Genomic DNA, 20,507 nt, shown 5'->3' with positions numbered 1-20,507 from the left:
TTTTACGTATACGATGACGTTTTCGTTTTCGATTACGTATACGATAACGTTTTCGTGTTATTTAACGTATACGATTACGTTTTCGTTTTCGTTTACGTATACGATAACGTTTTGTATTCGTATACGTATACGATAACGTTTTTGTTTTCGTATTCGATGACGTTTTCGTTTTTATTTTACGTATACGATGACGTTTTCGTTTTTATTTTACGTATACGATGACGTTTTCGTTTTCAGTTATGTATACGATGACGTTTTCGTTTACGTTTACGATAACGTTTTCGTTTTTATTTTACGTATACGATGACGTTTTCGTTTTTATTTTACATATATGATGACGTTTTCGTTTTTATTTTACGTATACGATGTCGTTTTCGTTTTCATTTACGTATACGATGACGTTTTCGTTTACGTTTACGATAACGTTTTCGTTTTTATTTTACGTATACGATGACGTTTTCGTTTTCAGTTATGTATACGATGACGTTTACGTTTACGTTTACTATAACGTTTTCGTTTTTATTTTACGTATACGATGACGTTTTCGTTTTTATTTTACATATACGATGACGTTTTCGTTTACGTTTACGTATACGATGACGTTTTCGTTTTTATTTTACATATACGATGTCGTTTTCGTTTTCTTTTACGTATACGATGACGTTTTCGTTTTCAGTTATGTATACGATGACGTTTTCGTTTTTATTTTACGTATACGATGACGTTTTCGATAACGTTTTCGTATTATTTAACGTATACGATGACGTTTTCGTTTTTGTTTACGTATACGATAACGTTTTGTATTCGTACACGTATACGATAACGTTTTTGTTTTCGTATTCTATGACGTTTTCGTTTTTATTTTACGTATACGATATCGTTTTCGTTTTCATTTACGTATACGATGACGTTATCGTTTTCGTTTACGTATACGATAACGTTTTGTGTTCGTACACGTATACGATAACGTTTTTGTTTTCGTATGCGATAATGTTTTCGTTTTCAGTTATGTATACGATGACGTTTTCGTTTTTATTTTACGTATACCATTACGTATTCGATAACGTTTTCGTATTATTTAACGTATACGATGACGTTTTCGTTTTTGTTTACGTATACGATAACGTTTTGTATTCGTACACGTATACGATAACGTTTTTGTTTTCGTTTTCTATGACGTTTTCGTTTTTATTTTACGTATACGATGTAGTTTTCGTTTTCATTTACGTATACGATGACGTTTTCGTTTACGTTTACGATAACGTATTCGTTTACGTATACGATGACGTTTTCGTTTTCAGTTATGTATACGATGACGTTTTCGTTTACGTTTACGATAACGTTTTCGTTTTCGTTTACGTATACGATAACGTTTTGTATTCGTATACGTATACGATAACGTTTTTGTTTTCGTATTCGATGACGTTTTCGTTTTTATTTTACTTATACGATGACGTTTTCGTTTTTATTTTACGTATACGATGAAGTTTTCGTTTTCAGTTATGTATACGATGACGTTTTCGTTTACGTTTACGATAACGTTTTCGTTTTTATTTTACGTATACGATAACGTTTTCGTTTTTATTTTACGTATACGATGACGTTTTCGTTTTTATTTTACATATATGATGACGTTTTCGTTTACGTTTACGTATACGATGACGTTTTCGTTTTTATTTTACGTATACGATGTCGTTTTCGTTTTCATTTACGTATACGATGACGTTTTCGTTTACGTTTACGATAACGTTTTCGTTTTTATTTTACGTATACGATGACGTTTTCGTTTTCAGTTATGTATACGATGACGTTTACGTTTACGTTTACTATAACGTTTTCGTTTTTATTTTACGTATACGATGACGTTTTCGTTTTTATTTTACATATACGATGACGTTTTCGTTTACGTTTACGTATACGATGACGTTTTCGTTTTTATTTTACATATACGATGTCGTTTTCGTTTTCTTTTACGTATACGATGACGTTTTCGTTTTCAGTTATGTATACGATGACGTTTTCGTTTTTATTTTACGTATACGATGACGTTTTCGATAACGTTTTCGTATTATTTAACGTATACGATGACGTTTTCGTTTTTGTTTACGTATACGATAACGTTTTGTATTCGTACACGTATACGATAACGTTTTTGTTTTCGTATTCTATGACGTTTTCGTTTTTATTTTACGTATACGATATCGTTTTCGTTTTCATTTACGTATACGATGACGTTATCGTTTTCGTTTACGTATACGATAACGTTTTGTGTTCGTACACGTATACGATAACGTTTTTGTTTTCGTATGCGATAATGTTTTCGTTTTCAGTTATGTATACGATGACGTTTTCGTTTTTATTTTACGTATACCATTACGTATTCGATAACGTTTTCGTATTATTTAACGTATACGATGACGTTTTCGTTTTTGTTTACGTATACGATAACGTTTTGTATTCGTACACGTATACGATAACGTTTTTGTTTTCGTATTCTATGACGTTTTCGTTTTTATTTTACGTATACGATGTAGTTTTCGTTTTCATTTACGTATACGATGACGTTTTCGTTTACGTTTACGATAACGTATTCGTTTACGTATACGATGACGTTTTCGTTTTCAGTTATGTATACGATGACGTTTTCGTTTACGTTTACGATAACGTTTTCGTTTTCGTTTACGTATACGATAACGTTTTGTATTCGTATACGTATACGATAACGTTTTTGTTTTCGTATTCGATGACGTTTTCGTTTTTATTTTACTTATACGATGACGTTTTCGTTTTTATTTTACGTATACGATGAAGTTTTCGTTTTCAGTTATGTATACGATGACGTTTTCGTTTACGTTTACGATAACGTTTTCGTTTTTATTTTACGTATACGATAACGTTTTCGTTTTTATTTTACGTATACGATGACGTTTTCGTTTTTATTTTACATATATGATGACGTTTTCGTTTACGTTTACGTATACGATGACGTTTTCGTTTTTATTTTACGTATACGATGTCGTTTTCGTTTTCATTTACGTATACGATGACGTTTTCGTTTACGTTTACGATAACGTTTTCGTTTTTATTTTACGTATACGATGACGTTTTCGTTTTCAGTTATGTATACGATGACGTTTACGTTTACGTTTACTATAACGTTTTCGTTTTTATTTTACGTATACGATGACGTTTTCGTTTTTATTTTACATATACGATGACGTTTTCGTTTACGTTTACGTATACGATGACGTTTTCGTTTTTATTTTACATATACGATGTCGTTTTCGTTTTCTTTTACGTATACGATGACGTTTTCGTTTTCAGTTATGTATACGATGACGTTTTCGTTTTTATTTTACGTATACGATGACGTTTTCGATAACGTTTTCGTATTATTTAACGTATACGATGACGTTTTCGTTTTTGTTTACGTATACGATAACGTTTTGTATTCGTACACGTATACGATAACGTTTTTGTTTTCGTATTCTATGACGTTTTCGTTTTTATTTTACGTATACGATGTCGTTTTCGTTTTCATTTACGTATACGATGACGTTATCGTTTTCGTTTACGTATACGATAACGTTTTGTGTTCGTACACGTATACGATAACGTTTTTGTTTTCGTATGCGATAATGTTTTCGTTTTCAGTTATGTATACGATGACGTTTTCGTTTTTATTTTACGTATACGATTACGTATTCGATAACGTTTTCGTATTATTTAACGTATACGATGACGTTTCCGTTTTTGTTTACGTATACGATAACGTTTTGTATTCGTACACATATACGATAACGTTTTTGTTTTCGTATTCTATGACGTTTATGTTTTTATTTTACGTATACGATGTAGTTTTCGTTTTCATTTACGTATACGATGACGTTTTCGTTTACGTTTACGATAACGTATTCGTTTACGTATACGATGACGTTTTCGTTTTCAGTTATGTATACGATGACGTTTTCGTTTACGTTTACGATAACGTTTTCGTTTTCGTTTACGTAAACGATAACGTTTTGTATTCGTATACGTATACGATAACGTTTTTGTTTTCGTATTCTATGAGGTTTTCGTTTTTATTTTACGTATACGACGTAGTTTTCGTTTTCATTTACGTATACGATGACGATTTCGTTTACGTTTACGATAACGTTTTTATTTACGTATTCGATGACGTTTTCGTTTTTATTTTACGTATACGATGTCGTTTTCGTTTTCATTTACGTATACGATGACGTTTTCGCTCACGTTTACGATAACGTATTCGTTTACGTATACGATGACGTTTTCGTTTTCGTTTACGTATACGATAACGTTTTCGTATTATTTAACGTACACGGTGATGTTTTCGTTTTCGATTACGTATTCGATAACTTTTTCGTATTATTTAACGTATACGATGACGTTTTCGTTTTCGTTTACGTATATGATAACGTTTTGTATTCGTACACGTATACGATAACGTTTTTGTTTTCGTATTCTATGACGTTTTCGTTTTTATTTTACGTATACGATGTAGTTTTCTTTTTCATTTACGTATACGATGACGTTTTCGTTTACGTTTACGATAACGTTTTTGTTTTCGTATTCGATGACGTTTTCGTTTTTTTTTAACGTATACGATGTCGTTTTCGTTTTCATTTATTTATACGATGACGTTACCGTTTACGTTTACGATAACGTTTTCGTTTTTATTTTACGTATACGATGACGTTATCGTTTTTATTTTACGTATACGATGACGTTTTCGTTTTCATTTACGTATACGATAACGTTTTCGTATTATTTAACGTATAAGATAACGTTTTTTTTTCGTTTACGTATACGATAACGTTTCGTATTCGTACACGTATACGATAACGTTTTTGTTTTCGTATTCGATGACGTTTTCGTTTTTATTTTACGTATACGATGTCGATTTCGTTTTCATTTACGTATACGATGACGTTTTCGTTTACGTATACGATAACGTTTTTGTTTTCGTATTCGATGACGTTTTCGTTTTTATTTTACGTATACGATGTCGTTTTCGTTTTCATTTACGTATACGATGACGTTATCGTTTTCGTTTACGTATACGATAACGTTTTGTGTTCGTACACGTATACGATAACGTTTTTGTTTTCGTATGCGATAATGTTTTTGTTTTCAGTTATGTATACGATGACGTTTTCGTTTTTATTTTACGTATACGATTACGTATTCGATAACGTTTTCGTATTATTTAACGTATACGATGACGTTTCCGTTTTTGTTTACGTATACGATAACGTTTTGTATTCGTACACATATACGATAACGTTTTTGTTTTCGTATTCTATGACGTTTTCGTTTTTATTTTACGTATACGATGTAGTTTTCGTTTTCATTTACGTATACGATGACGTTTTCGTTTACGTTTACGATAACGTATTCGTTTACGTATACGATGACGTTTTCGTTTTCAGTTATGTATACGATGACGTTTTCGTTTACGTTTACGATAACGTTTTCGTTTTCGTTTACGTATACGATAACGTTTTGTATTCGTATACGTATACGATAACGTTTTTGTTTTCGTATTCTATGAGGTTTTCGTTTTTATTTTACGTATACGACGTAGTTTTCGTTTTCATTTACGTATACGATGACGATTTCGTTTACGTTTACGATAACGTTTTTATTTACGTATTCGATGACGTTTTCGTTTTTATTTTACGTATACGATGTCGTTTTCGTTTTCATTTACGTATACGATGACGTTTTCGCTCACGTTTACGATAACGTATTCGTTTACGTATACGATGACGTTTTCGTTTTCGTTTACGTATACGATAACGTTTTCGTATTATTTAACGTACACGGTGATGTTTTCGTTTTCGATTACGTATTCGATAACTTTTTCGTATTATTTAACGTATACGATGACGTTTTCGTTTTCGTTTACGTTTTTTTTTTTTTTTTTTTTTTTTTTTTAAGGTATATAGACAAGTGCTTGACTGCAATCACACCTGATGGTAAATGATGATGCAGCCTAAGATGAAGCGCGCTTGCCTAGAAGATGCCTATTCACTCTTGATTTGAAGGTACCCAGATTATAGGTATCAGGGAAGACGGAAGATGGGAGGGCATTCCAGGCCTTTGCGGTGCGGATCAGAAAGGAAGAAGCAAAACGCTTCGTACGTGCTGATGGTATTTCAACCACGTAACGGTGCAGATTCTTTCGGTGCCTCGCAGTTCGATGGTAGAAAGGAGATGGTTTGACCAAATCGAATAGCTCCTGAGCACACTCTCCGAAATGTATCTTGTAGAAAACAGCCAGACAAGCAACCTTGCGCCGGTGTTCAAGGCTTTGAAGTCTACTGACTACAAGGTCGTTGCCAATGAGTCTCCTAGCACGACGATCCACCGAATCCAAAGCATCGAGCTGGTACTTGGCAGAGCCATCCCATAAATGGCTGCAGTACTCCATGCACGACCGAACCTGAGCTTGGTACAGGGTTAGAAGCTGTTCTGGCGTGAAGTAGCGCTTGACTTTGTTGAGGATGCCAAGTTTTTTGCCAGCAGTTTTAGCTTTGGACTCGATGCATTGTCCAAAGCTTAGATTGGACGAAATGCTGATACCTAGGAGCTCAATACTATTCGTGATTGGCACAGATACATTTCGGAAAGTCGGAGTTAGGGGGAACGGACTCCGTTTGGCGGAAAACAAACACGCTTGGGTTTTGGAAGCATTAAACTGTACCAGATTAGTGTCACCCCAATCGGACACCTCGCTTAAGGCCAGATTAACGCGTTCCACCAAGGCCTCTCTGAGCACAAGAGTTTCGTCTCCACTAGCTCGTGGACTGGACATGTATCTAGCCGTCACAGTGCTGTCATCTGCATACCCAAAGATGCCGGGTTTTAACAGATCATTTATATGCAGCAGGAAGAGCGTAGCGGAAAGAACCGATCCCTGAGGGACACCAGCGTTGATGGCCATTAGGTCAGACGAGGACCCATCGACGACAACCCGAAAAAATCGTCCACTCAAGAAATCAGCGATCCAGTTGCAAAAACTAATGGGTAACCCGTAGGCTGGAAGCTTGTGCAGAAGACTTTCATGCCAGACACGATCAAAAGCTTTCGATACATCGAGTGAAACGGCGAGCGCTTCACCGTGCTTATCCATGGCTTCACCCCAGATGTGCGTGGCATACACTAAAAGATCCCCTGTTGACCGATTTCGTCGAAAACCGTACTGACGGTCTGACAGGAGTTCGTTGTTTTCTAGGTATGCCAGAAGTCTGTTATTAAGTACACGCTCCAGACTTTTACATAATAAAGAGGTGATAGCAATTGGTCTGTAGTTAGATGGGTCGGCACGGCTACCCTTTTTTGGAACAGGTTGCACGTTGGCAATCTTCCAAGCTTTCGGGACCTGAGTGGTTTTAAGGGAGAGGCGGTATAAACGTGTTAGAATAGGAGACAATTCGGGAGCACAGGTTTTAAGAACCACTGCTGGAATTCCGCCTGGACCACTGGCTTTATTCACATCCAGATTGCGGAGCACTTTTAAAACCTCACACTGTCGAATGCGTATCTCTGGCATGACAGAGTCACAAAAAGGTATGGTTGGTGGTGAGGCACTTCCTGAATCTAGCTGTGAATTAGCTGCAAACAGAGATCCTAAGAGGTTAGCTTTATCTGTTGCAGTAAAAGCCAGAGACCCGTCAGGTTTCAAAAGGGGTGGCAGCGAAGGACGGCAAAAATTCGTTTCGATGGACTTCGAAAGGGACCAAAAAGCTTTACTACCACGTGGATAAGAAGCTAATTTTGCCCCGATACGTATGGTGCGACTAAAACGAGCTCTTTTTAGTACCTTCTTGTAGGACTTGGCGGCTAAGTTAAAAGCTCTCTTCTTGGCGGTGATATCCGGAGCTTTTTTTGAACGGGCTTCAGCCCACGCTGCAAACGCTGTATCTTTATGTGCCTCGGCTTGGGCACACTCAGCGTTATACCACCGTGGAACCCTGCCATCGAGTGATACGTCAGCGAATGGAATAAAGTATTCCATGGCTTGCATTATGACCTCCGATAAAGCTTTTTCACTGCTCGACGGATCATTAGACGAGAAGCATACTTGCCGCCAAGGAAAAGATGCAAAAAAATGCCGCATCTCGTCCCAATCTGCTGACTTGTTATACGATAACGTTTCGTATTCGTACACGTTTACGATAACGTTTTCGTTTTTATTTTACGTATACGATGACGTTTTCGTTTATGTATACGATAACGTTTTTGTATTATTTAACGTATACGATGACGTTTTCGTTTTTATTTTACGTATACGATAACGTTTTCGTATTATTTAACGTATACGGTGATGTTTTCGTTTTCGATTACGTATTCGATAACGTTTTCGTATTATTTAACGTGTACGATGACGTTTTCGTTTTCGTTTACGTATACGATAACGTTTTGTATTCGTACACGTATACGATAACGTTTTTGTTTTCGTATTCTATGACGATTTCGTTTTTATTTTACGTATACGATGTCGTTTTCGTTTTCATTTATTTATACGATGACGTTTTCGTTTACGTTTACGATAACGTTTTCGTTTTTATTTTACGTATACGTTATCGTTTTTATTTTACGTATACGATGACGTTTTCGTTTTCATTTACGTATACGATAACGTTTTCGTATTATTTAACGTATAAGATAACGTTTTTTTTTTCGTTTACGTATACGATAACGTTTCGTATTCGTACACGTATACGATAACGTTTTTGTTTTCGTATTCGATGACGTTTTCGTTTTTATTTTACGTATACGATGTCGTTTTCGTTTTCATTTACGTATACGATGACGTTTTCGCTCACGTTTACGATAACGTATTCGTTTACGTATACGATGACGTTTTCGTTTTCAGATATGTATACGATGACGTTTTCGTTTACGTTTACGATAACGTTTTCGTTTTTATTTTACGTATGCGATGACGTTTTCGTTTACGTATACGATAACGTTTTTGTTTTCGTATTCGATGACGTTTTCGTTTTTATTTTACGTATACGATGTCGTTTTCGTTTTCATTTACGTATACGATGACGTTTTCGCTCACGTTTACGATAACGTTTTCGTTTTCAGATATGTATACGATGACGTTTTCGTTTACGTTTACGATAACGTCTTCGTTTTTATTTTACGTATACGATGACGTTTTCGTTTATGTATACGATAACGTTTTTGTATTATTTAACGTATACGATGACGTTTTCGTTTTTATTTTACGTATACGATGACGTTTTCGTTTACGTATACGATAACGTTTTCGTATTATTTAACGTATACGGTGATGTTTTCGTTTTCGATTACGTATTCGATAACGTTTTCGTTTACGTATACGATAACGTTTTGTATTCGTACACGTATACGATAACGTTTTTGTTTTCGTATTCTATGACGTTTTTGTTTTTATTTTACGTATACGATGTAGTTTTCGTTTTCATTTACGTATACGATGACGTTTTCGTTTACGTTTACGATAACGTATTCGTTTACGTATACGATGACGTTTTCGTTTTCAGTTATGTATACGATGACGTTTTCGTTTACGTTTACGATAACGTTTTCGTTTTTATTTTACGTATACGAAAATAAAAACGAAAACGTCTTCGAATACGAAAACAAAAACGTTATCGTATACGTAAACGAAAACGAAAACGTCATCGTATACGTAAAATAAAAACGAAGACGTCTTGGAATACGAAAACAAAAACGTTATCAACGTCATCGTTTATGAAAACGATTGGTGACTATCAGAGCAATCCTTTTCTTGAACTGTCAAACAAAAATAAGCGTAGCTTGTGATATGGGTACTAAGATGACTGATGAATATTTTTTATGAATAACTAGCGTACCCAGCCCGCTTTGCTTTGTTATGGTAACGGCGTGGCAAGGGGTGTCAAGAATCTCCGGAAGAGATTCCGCTGCCAAACCCGACGACTGGACCTGGCAACGTATAACGCACGCACGTTGAGGACCGATGAGAAGTTAGTCGAGCTGGAAGAAGCAGTGAGCAAGTTGCGCTGGAGTATCATGGGTTTATCTGAAGTCCGTAGAGAGGGGGAGGACACGATAATCCTAAAATCCGGCAACTTGTTCTACTACCGGGAGGGCGAACAACAGTCCCAAGGTGGGGTCGGATTCATGGTCCACAAATCCCTTGTCAACAACATTGTTCGAGTCGAAAGCGTGTCGAGCAGGGTAGCGTACCTTGTACTCAGAATAACCAAACGGTATTCCCTGAAGGTTATACAGGTCTACGCACCCACAACTGCGCACTCCGCAGAGGAAGTAGAGGCATTGTATGAGGATATTTCGAAAGCCATACATGCCTCGAAAACCTACTACCCGAGAGCTTTCAAATGGAGCTGCAAAACCGGTTTGATTGCCTGGACTGCGATTCTGTGGACGATCTTAACAACAGGCTCGTGGAAACTGTCCATACGGTTGGGTCCAAGTTCTTTAAGACCCACCGTAAACATAGAACCAAAAAGTTCTCAGCCCATACACTCGGGCTTATGGAGAAGAGACAAGAAATGAGACTACAGTCTTCAAAAGATGCGTCTGAATATCGGCGTATTAATAGACATATCTCGAAGTTGCAGACGTAAGACTTGCGACACTTTAACACTGAGAAAATTAAAGTCGCCATTGAGCGCAACAAAGCCTCGAAAGTGTTCGCAAGAGATCTGTCTATCGGACAGAGACTGTTGACTCGCCTGAAGACTGACAATGGTAGTCTCATTTCTTCTAAACTAGAGATCCTGAGTGAGATTGAGAAATTCTATGGACAGTTATACACCTCAACACAAAAGCCTGTTGAAAGTTTGGCTAAAGACCCTAGAGCCAAATTGACCCGACACTTCACTGAAGATATCCCGGACGTCAGCCTTTACGAGATTAGTATGGCTCTCAAACAACTTAAGAAAAACAAGGCACCGGGTGATGACGGAATCACAGCAGAACTCCTGAAAGCGGGTGGAAAACCGATACTTGAAGTCCTTCAGCGGTTGTTTAATTCCGTCAGTCATCAAGGCACAACGCCAGAGGCATGGCACAGGAGCGTGGTTGTTCTGTTCTTCAAAAAAGGTGATAATACCTTGCTGAAGAACTACAGACCTATCTCGCGGTTGAGCCATGTCTACAAGTTGTTCTCGAGAGTCATTACGAATCGTCTCGCGAATAGTTTCGACGACTTCCAGCCTCCTGAACAAGCCGGTTTCCGAAAGGGCTTTAGTACCATAGACCACATACATACGCTGCGGCAGGTAATACAGAAGACTCAAGAGTATAACCGGCCACTTTGCTTAGCGTTTGTGGACTATGAGAAAGCCTTTGATTCGGTGGAAACCTGGGCTGTGTTAAGGTCACTGCAGAGATGCCGAATTGACTACCGGTACATCGAAGTTTTGAAGTGTTTGTACCAAAACGCCACTAAGTCAGTCCGTATACAGGACCAGACTACGAAACCGATCCAACTGCAGCGAGGAGTGCGACAGGGAGATGTTATCTCCCCGAAGCTGTTTACCGCTGCGTTGGAGGACGTTTTTAAGCTTCTGGATTGGAACGGGCTTGGCATCAACATTAACGGCGAGTACATCACTCAACTTCGGTTTGCCGACGATGTAGTCATAATGGCAGAGACTCTGGAAGACCTTAATGCGATGCTCAATGACCTCAGCAGAGTTTCTCAACAGGTGGGCCTTCGTATGAACATGAGCAAGACGAAAATTATGTCTAACGCTCATGTTCCGCTCCACCCAATAATTGTTGGGAGCTCTGCACTCGAAATTGTAGACGAGTATATATACCTAGGACACACGATCCAGATAGGTAGGTCCAATTTCGAGAAAGAGGTAAACCGCCGAATCCAACTCGGATGGGCAGCGTTCGGGAAACTTCGTGACATCTTCTAGTCCAAAATCCCCCAGTGCCTGAAGACTAAAGTCTTCGAACAGTGCGTGTTGCCAGTGATGACTTACGGATCAGAGACATGGTCGCTAACTATGGGCCTCATAAGAAGGCTCAGAGTCACTCAGCGGGCGATGGAGAGAGCTATGTTAGGAGTATCTCTACGTGATCAAATCAGAAATGAGGAGATCCGTAGAAGAACTAGAGTTACCGACATAGCTCAGCGAGTTGCGAAGCTGAAGTGGCTATGGGCGGGGCACATAGCTCGGAGAACCGATGGACGTTGGGGTCTTAAGGTGCTGGAATGGCGACCCCGCACCGGTAAACGCAGCGTAGGTCGGCCCCAAACGAGGTGGACAGATGACATCAGGCGAGTAGCTGGGAGCCGTTGGAGGCAAGCGGCCCAGGACCGTGCATTGTGGAACTCCCTACAAAAGACCTATGTCCAGCAGTGGACGTCAATTGGTTGAGATGATGATGATGATGATGATGATTTCTCTCTATATGCATTCTCTTCTATTCTCCTCTCGTGCGGGTGAAGATCATTATCTACACCCAAGTACACCCAACAATAGAATATCATCATAGTAAATAAAAGCTGTATTTGTGACAGTTTGACAGTTCAAACTTTACATGATTACTCGCCAGGTCAATTCGGAGATTCCCTGAAAGTTTTATTGAAATCGGTCCAGCCGTTTCGGAGCCTATACCCACACACTTTCTCTTTTATATATAATATATATATATAGATTATATACATAGATATAAACACCCGAACACTGAAAAACATTCCTTTTTCATCACACAACCATTTTCCAATTGTGGGAATCGAACCCACGGCCTCGGACACAGAAAGGAGGGTCGCTGCACACCGCGCCAGTCGGCTGTCAACTGAATAACAGATCAATTCGATATTGTGCGAAAGAGAGAGAGCACAAAATCAGTGGCGTGCACTTCATACTTGAACAAAAGCACTGCCTACCCTAAAATTGATATTTAGCTCGTATAGGTGGAGAATTTATGCCGTTTTATGCCTACCCTGGTAAGAAATAAGTTGCGCGTCACTGCACAACATGGGCCGCCTATTTTAAATCTATTTTTTAATGGCGCGGGTTATATCGGTGCGGGTGGTGAGATGCGGGTGATGAATGTAATTCTTGGTTGTCGTTCACCAGAGGCCTGGTAACTCTGCACAACGCGTGCACTTCATACATGCACAAAAGCACTGCCTACCCTAAAATTGATATTTAGCTCGTATAGGAGGAGGATTTTTGCCGTTTTATGCACAGCCGTTGCGCGTCACTGCACAACATGGGCCGCCTTTTATAGATCTATTCTTTAATCGCGCGGGTTATATCGGTGCGGGTGGTGAGACGTGGATGATGAATGTATTAAAAAGAAATTCAAAATTCATTTATTTCAAGTAGGCCTACTTTATAAGCACTTTTGAAACGTCAAGAATGTATGTTTGTAGTGACTCTACCACCTTGTAATGCTTGGTTGTCGTTCAACAGAGGCCTGGTACCTCTGCACAACGCGTGCTCGTACGGGCACTTCGAGGTGACGGAGTTACTGGTGTCAGCGGGGGCGGGGGTCAACGCGGCCGACCTTTGGCGGTTTACCCCGCTACATGAGGCCGCTGCTAAGGGCAAGGCGGACATAGTCAGGCTACTGCTCAAGGTCGGTAAACCTTTCTTTTTTATTTTTTCGTTCTTCATTATTTATTTATCGTAGGTCGCAGCGTCGGCCGCCAACGCGGTGGATAGATGACTTCAGGCGAGTCGCTGGGAGCCGCTGGAGGCAAGCGGCCCAGGACCGCGTATCGTCGAACAAACAAACAAAAGAAAACAAAAGAACTATGTTACGAAAATTAAGCTTAATTTTGCTATACTCCGCGAACAGCAGGAGAATCTGTATGGTGTGATTTATAATTACTTCAATCCGTATACTCCACACGAAACAGATCCTTGGCAATGTACCCTCTACGCACGTTTCGCTCCGTCAACATCTGAGGATGCTTTGACTTTAACTCTATTGACTTTACAAACTTTACATCATTGTAAAGTCAACATCTCCTGAGGATGCTCCGGTTTCGGAGCGAAACGTGCGTAGAGGGTATATTGCCAAGGATCTGTTTGGTGTGGAGTATACGGATTGAAGAAATTATAAATTACACCACACAGATTCTCCTGCTTTTCGCGGAGTATAGGAAATTAAGCTTAATTTTGATAATATATCATGGATTTCCGCAAAGTAACGCCTGCTTCTATCCAATATCCAATAAAGTAACGCCTGCTTCTATCCCAAAGACCTATGTCCAGCAGTGGACGTCCATTGGTTGAAATGATGATGCTGAGGCATTTTACTTTGACAATACATACTTTAATATTGTGCGCGTACGATTCATAAACGAGGATAAATTAATAATACAATTACGGCACTTAAGTAGATGGGGTCAAGGCGAAACGATCCGGTATCATCATCCCAACTAATATATATCCCTACTAATATTATAAAGTAAATGTAAGTTTGTTTGTTACGCTTTCACGCAAAAACTACTAAACCGATCCTCATGAAACTTTGTACACATATTCTTGGAAGTGTTAGAAGTAATATAGGATACTTTTTATCCCGACGTTAAGCTCAATTCTTTTGGGAGAGGGGACGAAAGTGTTCGACGATTTTACACCATAACGCCGTCAAATGATAACCGATTTAGAACTTAATTTTTTATATAAGAATACACAACTTAAAAATTACAGTAGAATTACACCTAAATTGAATGCCACATGTCTTTCGATAAAGAAAAACAAACGCAGACGAAGTCGCGGGCATCAGCTAGTATATATATAACGGCTGGTCCATTTTTTATGTTATTCAATTGTTTGGATTCCTCTTAGACCGGAATAGGATAATAAATATTAAAATATAATATACATCAAAAAAAAAAAAAATGATCCGCAGTACGAAGTTCGCCGGGACAGCTAGTTATATATCAAATAGTGTATTTGTCTGTTCTTTCTTCGCGCCATAACTAAGCGCCCAATCGACTTGATTATTGGCATAGACTTATTTATTTACGCCCCGCCTAGTCATTTCCCGCTCATTAAAATTGCTTAAAATTGCACAATCGCTGTGGAAAACCGGCTTAACGTAGGCTAAACGTCAAATTCCCAAGGGGTATCTATGGACAGTTATACCTGGCACGCTCACGTGTGTACAATGTTCGTAATTTAAGGAGAACGTATGGAGGGTAGAGGTAAGGAGAGTCATCTAATATGGGAGAAAAGTTGAAAAAGTGTCCAGTTGTTGCGCTAAATAACAGTTCAAAAATCCTCCACAATGGCGCTGGTGGATGCACAGGGTATGGTATGAATGTAGCAATCGTAGATGAATTGAAGTATGCAGAGTTAAAAAATTTAATGTCATTATCGACTAAAGTAGTTAATTATTGAGAATTTCAACAACTTACGTTGTACAAAATATTGTGGTAAATATAACCTTACTTCCTTGTATCTCCATACTTCCTTGTTTATTTTTCAAGCCTACTCTAACAATATTTATATTTGGCGCTTCTTTTGAGAGTTACCTTGATGCAAATGTGGCGCCATCCTAATTTAATACATTTTGACGACACTTTTTCATATACACAGATGACTCTCCTTACCTCTACCCTCCATAGGAGAACGGAAAGTCGCACTACACACCTACGAGTAGTTTACTAAATTTATTACTTTGTAATAAATAAATTTTGTAATTATTTAATAAATAAATTATTAATATTTTTTTTATTATTGCGACATTCTATAATATTCAATGGATTGACATGTTTTTTTTTTTAATAAATATACTTCGACAATACACACATCGCCATCTAGCCCCAAAGTAAGCGTAGCTTGTGTTATGGGTACTAAGATGCCTGATGAAATTTTTTATGAATAATATACATAAATACTTAGAAAATACATATAAACACCCAGACACTGAAAAACATTCATGCTCATCACAGAAACACTTTTCAGTAGTGGGAATCGAACCCACGGCCTTGGGCTCAGAAAGCAGGGTCGCTGCAAACTGCGCCAATCGGCCGTCAATGTGCTGATCTAACCTTCAATTTTCTACTCTCAATTATTCTATTTAACGAATGAAAATATTTATAAAATGTGAAAGTGATAATCGTCTTCTCGCTCTCTCTGCTAAGGAGTCCGGCGACTGGCTACATGCTCTCCCTTCAGCTAACCTGGGCACTATGTTAGACCACACCACTCTGTCGGTGGTGATTGGTCTTAGGCTTGGCGCCTCTATAATTCAGCCTCATCGATACCACTGCTGTGACAGCGTTGACACCTACGGTCACCATGGACTCTCCTGTTCAAGAAGCGCTGGTCGCTTCTCTCGCCATAGCACCATCAACGACATCATCCGACGTTCTCTAGCTACCGCTCACGTACCAGCTGTATTAGAACCTATTGGTTTGGCGCGGAGCGATGGCAAGAGACCTGATGGTATGACGCTCATACCTTGGAGGCTTGGAAGGTCACTTCTGTGGGATGCAACTTGTGTTGATACCCTAGCTGCATCACACATCCAGGCCACCTCGTCAATGGTAGGTGCGGCTGCTACCAGTGCCGAGCAGGCCAAGAGGCGTAAATATGAAAACCTGGATAGCAGTTTTATTTTTGTGCCTTTTGGAGTAGAGACCTTGGGACCGTGGGGTCCGGAGGCAAGAGCCCTTTTCAAAGAATTATCGAAAAGGGTTATCGAGTCTACCGGTGATCCTAGAGCGGGCAGTTACCTTGGCCAACGAATTAGTTTGGCCATCCAAAGGGGCAATGCTGCCAGCATCTTAGGAACTGTGCCTCGCTGCGGTGGTTTCGAGGACGTTTTAGATTTTATTTAGTTTTTAAATAGTTTATTTTAGGTTATAGTTATGTATTAATAAAAATTCTATTTTAGAGTTAAAAGAAATACAAATAAATTCTGAAAGTGATATTAATGAATTTTAAATAGAATATAAAATGAAATAGTGAACATTAAATGAAATGGCGGAGTCCCAGGAAAATTTTACTCTTTCATCAATAAATAATAATAATAAAAGATTTACTTCAATCGCACTTTTTTTTACTTAACCACGCGATTGAAGCCGCGTGCAAAAGCTAGTTGAAAAACTTTAATCGCCGCGTTTCAAGTACGTGAGTTCAAAACTCGGGTTGTAATTAGTTTACCATTCGTCATTACGAATAAAATCACATAGCTCGGATCAATTAAAAATAATTTGCATTTTTGTTTTTTTTTTTTTTTTAAGTATATAGACAAGTGCTTGACTGCAATCACACCTGATGGTAAATGATGATGCAGCCTAAGATGAAGCGCGCATGCCTAGAAGATGCCTTTGCATTTTATGAATTGGGAATTATTTTTAATGAGCTTTTGTTCGTGGCTACGTTCGCTTTTGCGTCGGTTTTGCAGAGTTTGGGGTTTTTGGAAAAAGTGGAGGGCGGCCTTTACAAGACTCCATAAGTCAAAGTTTGGACTTTCAAAGTCAAAGGTGGCACTTTTATGCGCAAATAGCGTACATACAAAAAGATGACTTATAATAATAATTATTGCTGTTATTTATGTATATATGATATGTGCATTTGTGATATGACTAGCTGTTGCCCGCGACTTCGTCTGCGTTTTATTTTGTTTTTTGTTGTGGCATTCAATTTAGTTGTAGTTCTAAAAAAATTTAAGTATTCAGTATCGCTAAGCCTTAAATGAGGGGTTTGCTGCTGTCCGCTGAGGAGTTCTGTCCTCTATCTCCAACCCCATTCATCAAATCTACACAAAGTTTTGGCAAAATTAAATACATATTACCTATAAAAATAATTATTTCAATCGGTAATTTGTCGGAGTTATGGTGTAAAATCACTTTCATGCCCTCTCCCAGAGGAACCGAGCTTAACGTCGGGATAAAAAGTATCCTATATTACTTCTAACACTTCCAAGAATATGTGTACAAAGTTTCGATGAGGATCGGTTAAGTAGTTTTTGCGTGAAAGCGTAACAAACAAACTTCATTGTCATTTTTTTTTAGAACTACAACTAAATTGAATACCACATCAAAAAACAAAATCAAGCGCAGACGAATTCGGGGGCAACAGCTAGTAATATATAAAAAAAAATTTAATGTATAAAACTTGTAAAGAAAATTATGTCACAAATTCAACTCGTGCGCAGTTAAGTCTTTAGTGCAATAAACAAGGGCAGGGATGACATGACTAAGGTCATGGGCATTGTAGCGTGTAATGCAATAATAACAACTTTGTCACCACCACCTTGGACCGTGGCGTTTACATTGTGTTTAACCCCATAGAGTACTTTGAGTATAGAGTCGTCAGTTTGTATCACAGTCTAACGCCATCTGTTGAGCAAATTCAAATTCAAATTTTCTTTATTCATGTAGGCCTATCACAGGCACTTATGAAGCTTTCATACAATAATAATAATAATAAAATATAATAATAAATAAACTACGACCATACACACATCGCCATCTAGCCCCAAAGTAAGCGTAGCTTGTGTTATGGGTACTAAGACGACAGATGAATATTTTTATGAATAATATACATAAATACTTACAATATACATATAAACACCCGGACACTGGAAAACGTTCACGCTTATCACACAAACATTTTCCAGTTGTGGGAATCGAACCCCATGGCCTTGGAAAGCAGGGTCGCCAATGGGACGTCCAATGTTTGAACGAGATCTTGTTTCATTTGCAGCTGACTTCGGTGTAATTTCTTAAATAAATAAATAAATATATTACGACAATACACACAACGCTATCTAGCCCCAAAGTAAGCGTAGCTTGTGTTATGGGTACTAAGATGACTGATGAATATTTTTATGAATAATATACATAAATAGTTATAATATACATATAAACACCCGGACACTGGAAAACGTTCACGCTTATCACACAAACATTTTCCAGTTGTGGGAATCGAACCCCATGGCCTTGGAAAGCAGGGTCGCCAATGGGACGTCCAATGTTTGAACGAGATCTTGTTTCATTTGCAGCTGACTTCGGTGTAATTTCTTAAATAAATAAATAAATATATTACGACAATACACACAACGCTATCTAGCCCCAAAGTAAGCGTAGCTTGTGTTATGGGTACTAAGATGACTGATGAATATTTTTATGAATAATATACATAAATAGTTATAATATACATATAAACACCCGGACACTGGAAAACGTTCACGCTTATCACACAAACATTTTCCAGTTGTGGGAATCGAACCCCATGGCCTTGGAAAGCAGGGTCGCCAATGGGACGTCCAATGTTTGAACGAGATCTTGTTTCATTTGCAGCTGACTTCGGTGTAATTTCTTAAATAAATAAATAAATATATTACGACAATACACACAACGCTATCTAGCCCCAAAGTAAGCGTAGCTTGTGTTATGGGTACTAAGATGACTGATGAATATTTTTATGAATATAATACACAAATACTTATAATATACATATAAACACCCAGACACTGAAAAACATTCATGTTTTTCCAGTTGTGGGAATCGAACCCACGGCCTTGGACGCGGAAAGCAGGGTCACTGCTTACTGCGCCACTCGGCTGTCAATATATACATATATATACATATTTGTTTACATAATTGTAAGGGGGATGGTAACTTCGTTCGCCAACTTAAACCTAAAGCTACGAGGGTTCCAAACGTGCCCTGGTCTAAGAAGAGCCCACAACAAACTTAGCCGGGTAATTTTATTTTTCTTGTTCTCACCATCTCTCAGAAAATTTATATTAAGCTATGAAGCTATAGCAATTCAGATCCAAGCTTTTTTATCGTAGTAACCCTTAATATTATAATATGATTTTTCTGTAAGCTTACGTTTTATATAAACTTTGAACTTATTGAGAGACATCTCAAAGATTTCATTTGGTAATTTGTTATATAATAATACTAGCTATTGCCCGCAACTTCGTCTGCGTTTGATTTTGTTTTTAAAGTATTCCGTATCGCTAAGCCTTAAATGAGTATAGTAGTATATATATATATATATATATAAGTGATATTTGCTTAGGACTAGAGATGCTGGCCATTTCCAACTAAGCTATCACAGTATACGACTTTGCTCAGCATTGTCAGTACATATATGAAAATTTAATTTATGTCCATAAAAATTTAAAAACATTTAAAAAGAAAATGGACTGTAACAATATAAATATTAGAAGCCAAAATAAACTCGTTGTGCAGTTTACTAGGCTACACAAAATTGCAAATACATTCAAGGGCAATTATATCTTAATATATATAAATCTCCTGTCACGATGTTTGTCCGCGATGGACTCCTAAACTACTTAACCGATTTTAAATTAAATTGGCACACCGTGAGCAGTCTGGTCCAACTTAAGAGATAGGATAGCTTAGATCTTTAATTATAGTCGCAATTTTATTTTATTGCAAATTATTTGTCTATAATTAATTGACCGTCACATGTTATATATATATATATATATATATATATATATCTGTGATA

General features: G+C 37.8%; 1 protein-coding gene across 1 annotated transcript in view; it reads left to right on the top strand.

Moving 5' to 3' along the window:
• LOC120635072 (poly [ADP-ribose] polymerase tankyrase) overlaps positions 1-20,507 on the top strand; it is an 89,057-nt gene that overhangs the window by 55,176 nt on the left and 13,374 nt on the right. The window contains exon 13 of the mRNA XM_039905980.1: positions 13,467-13,632. Coding sequence (XP_039761914.1) covers positions 13,467-13,632 — 166 coding nt within the window. The remainder of the gene's footprint in view (positions 1-13,466; positions 13,633-20,507) is intronic.

Source organism: Pararge aegeria, chromosome 26 (assembly GCF_905163445.1).
Source record: "Pararge aegeria chromosome 26, ilParAegt1.1, whole genome shotgun sequence".
Lineage (NCBI taxonomy): Eukaryota > Metazoa > Arthropoda > Insecta > Lepidoptera > Nymphalidae > Pararge > Pararge aegeria.
This window is presented reverse-complemented; position numbering and strand designations above follow the sequence as displayed.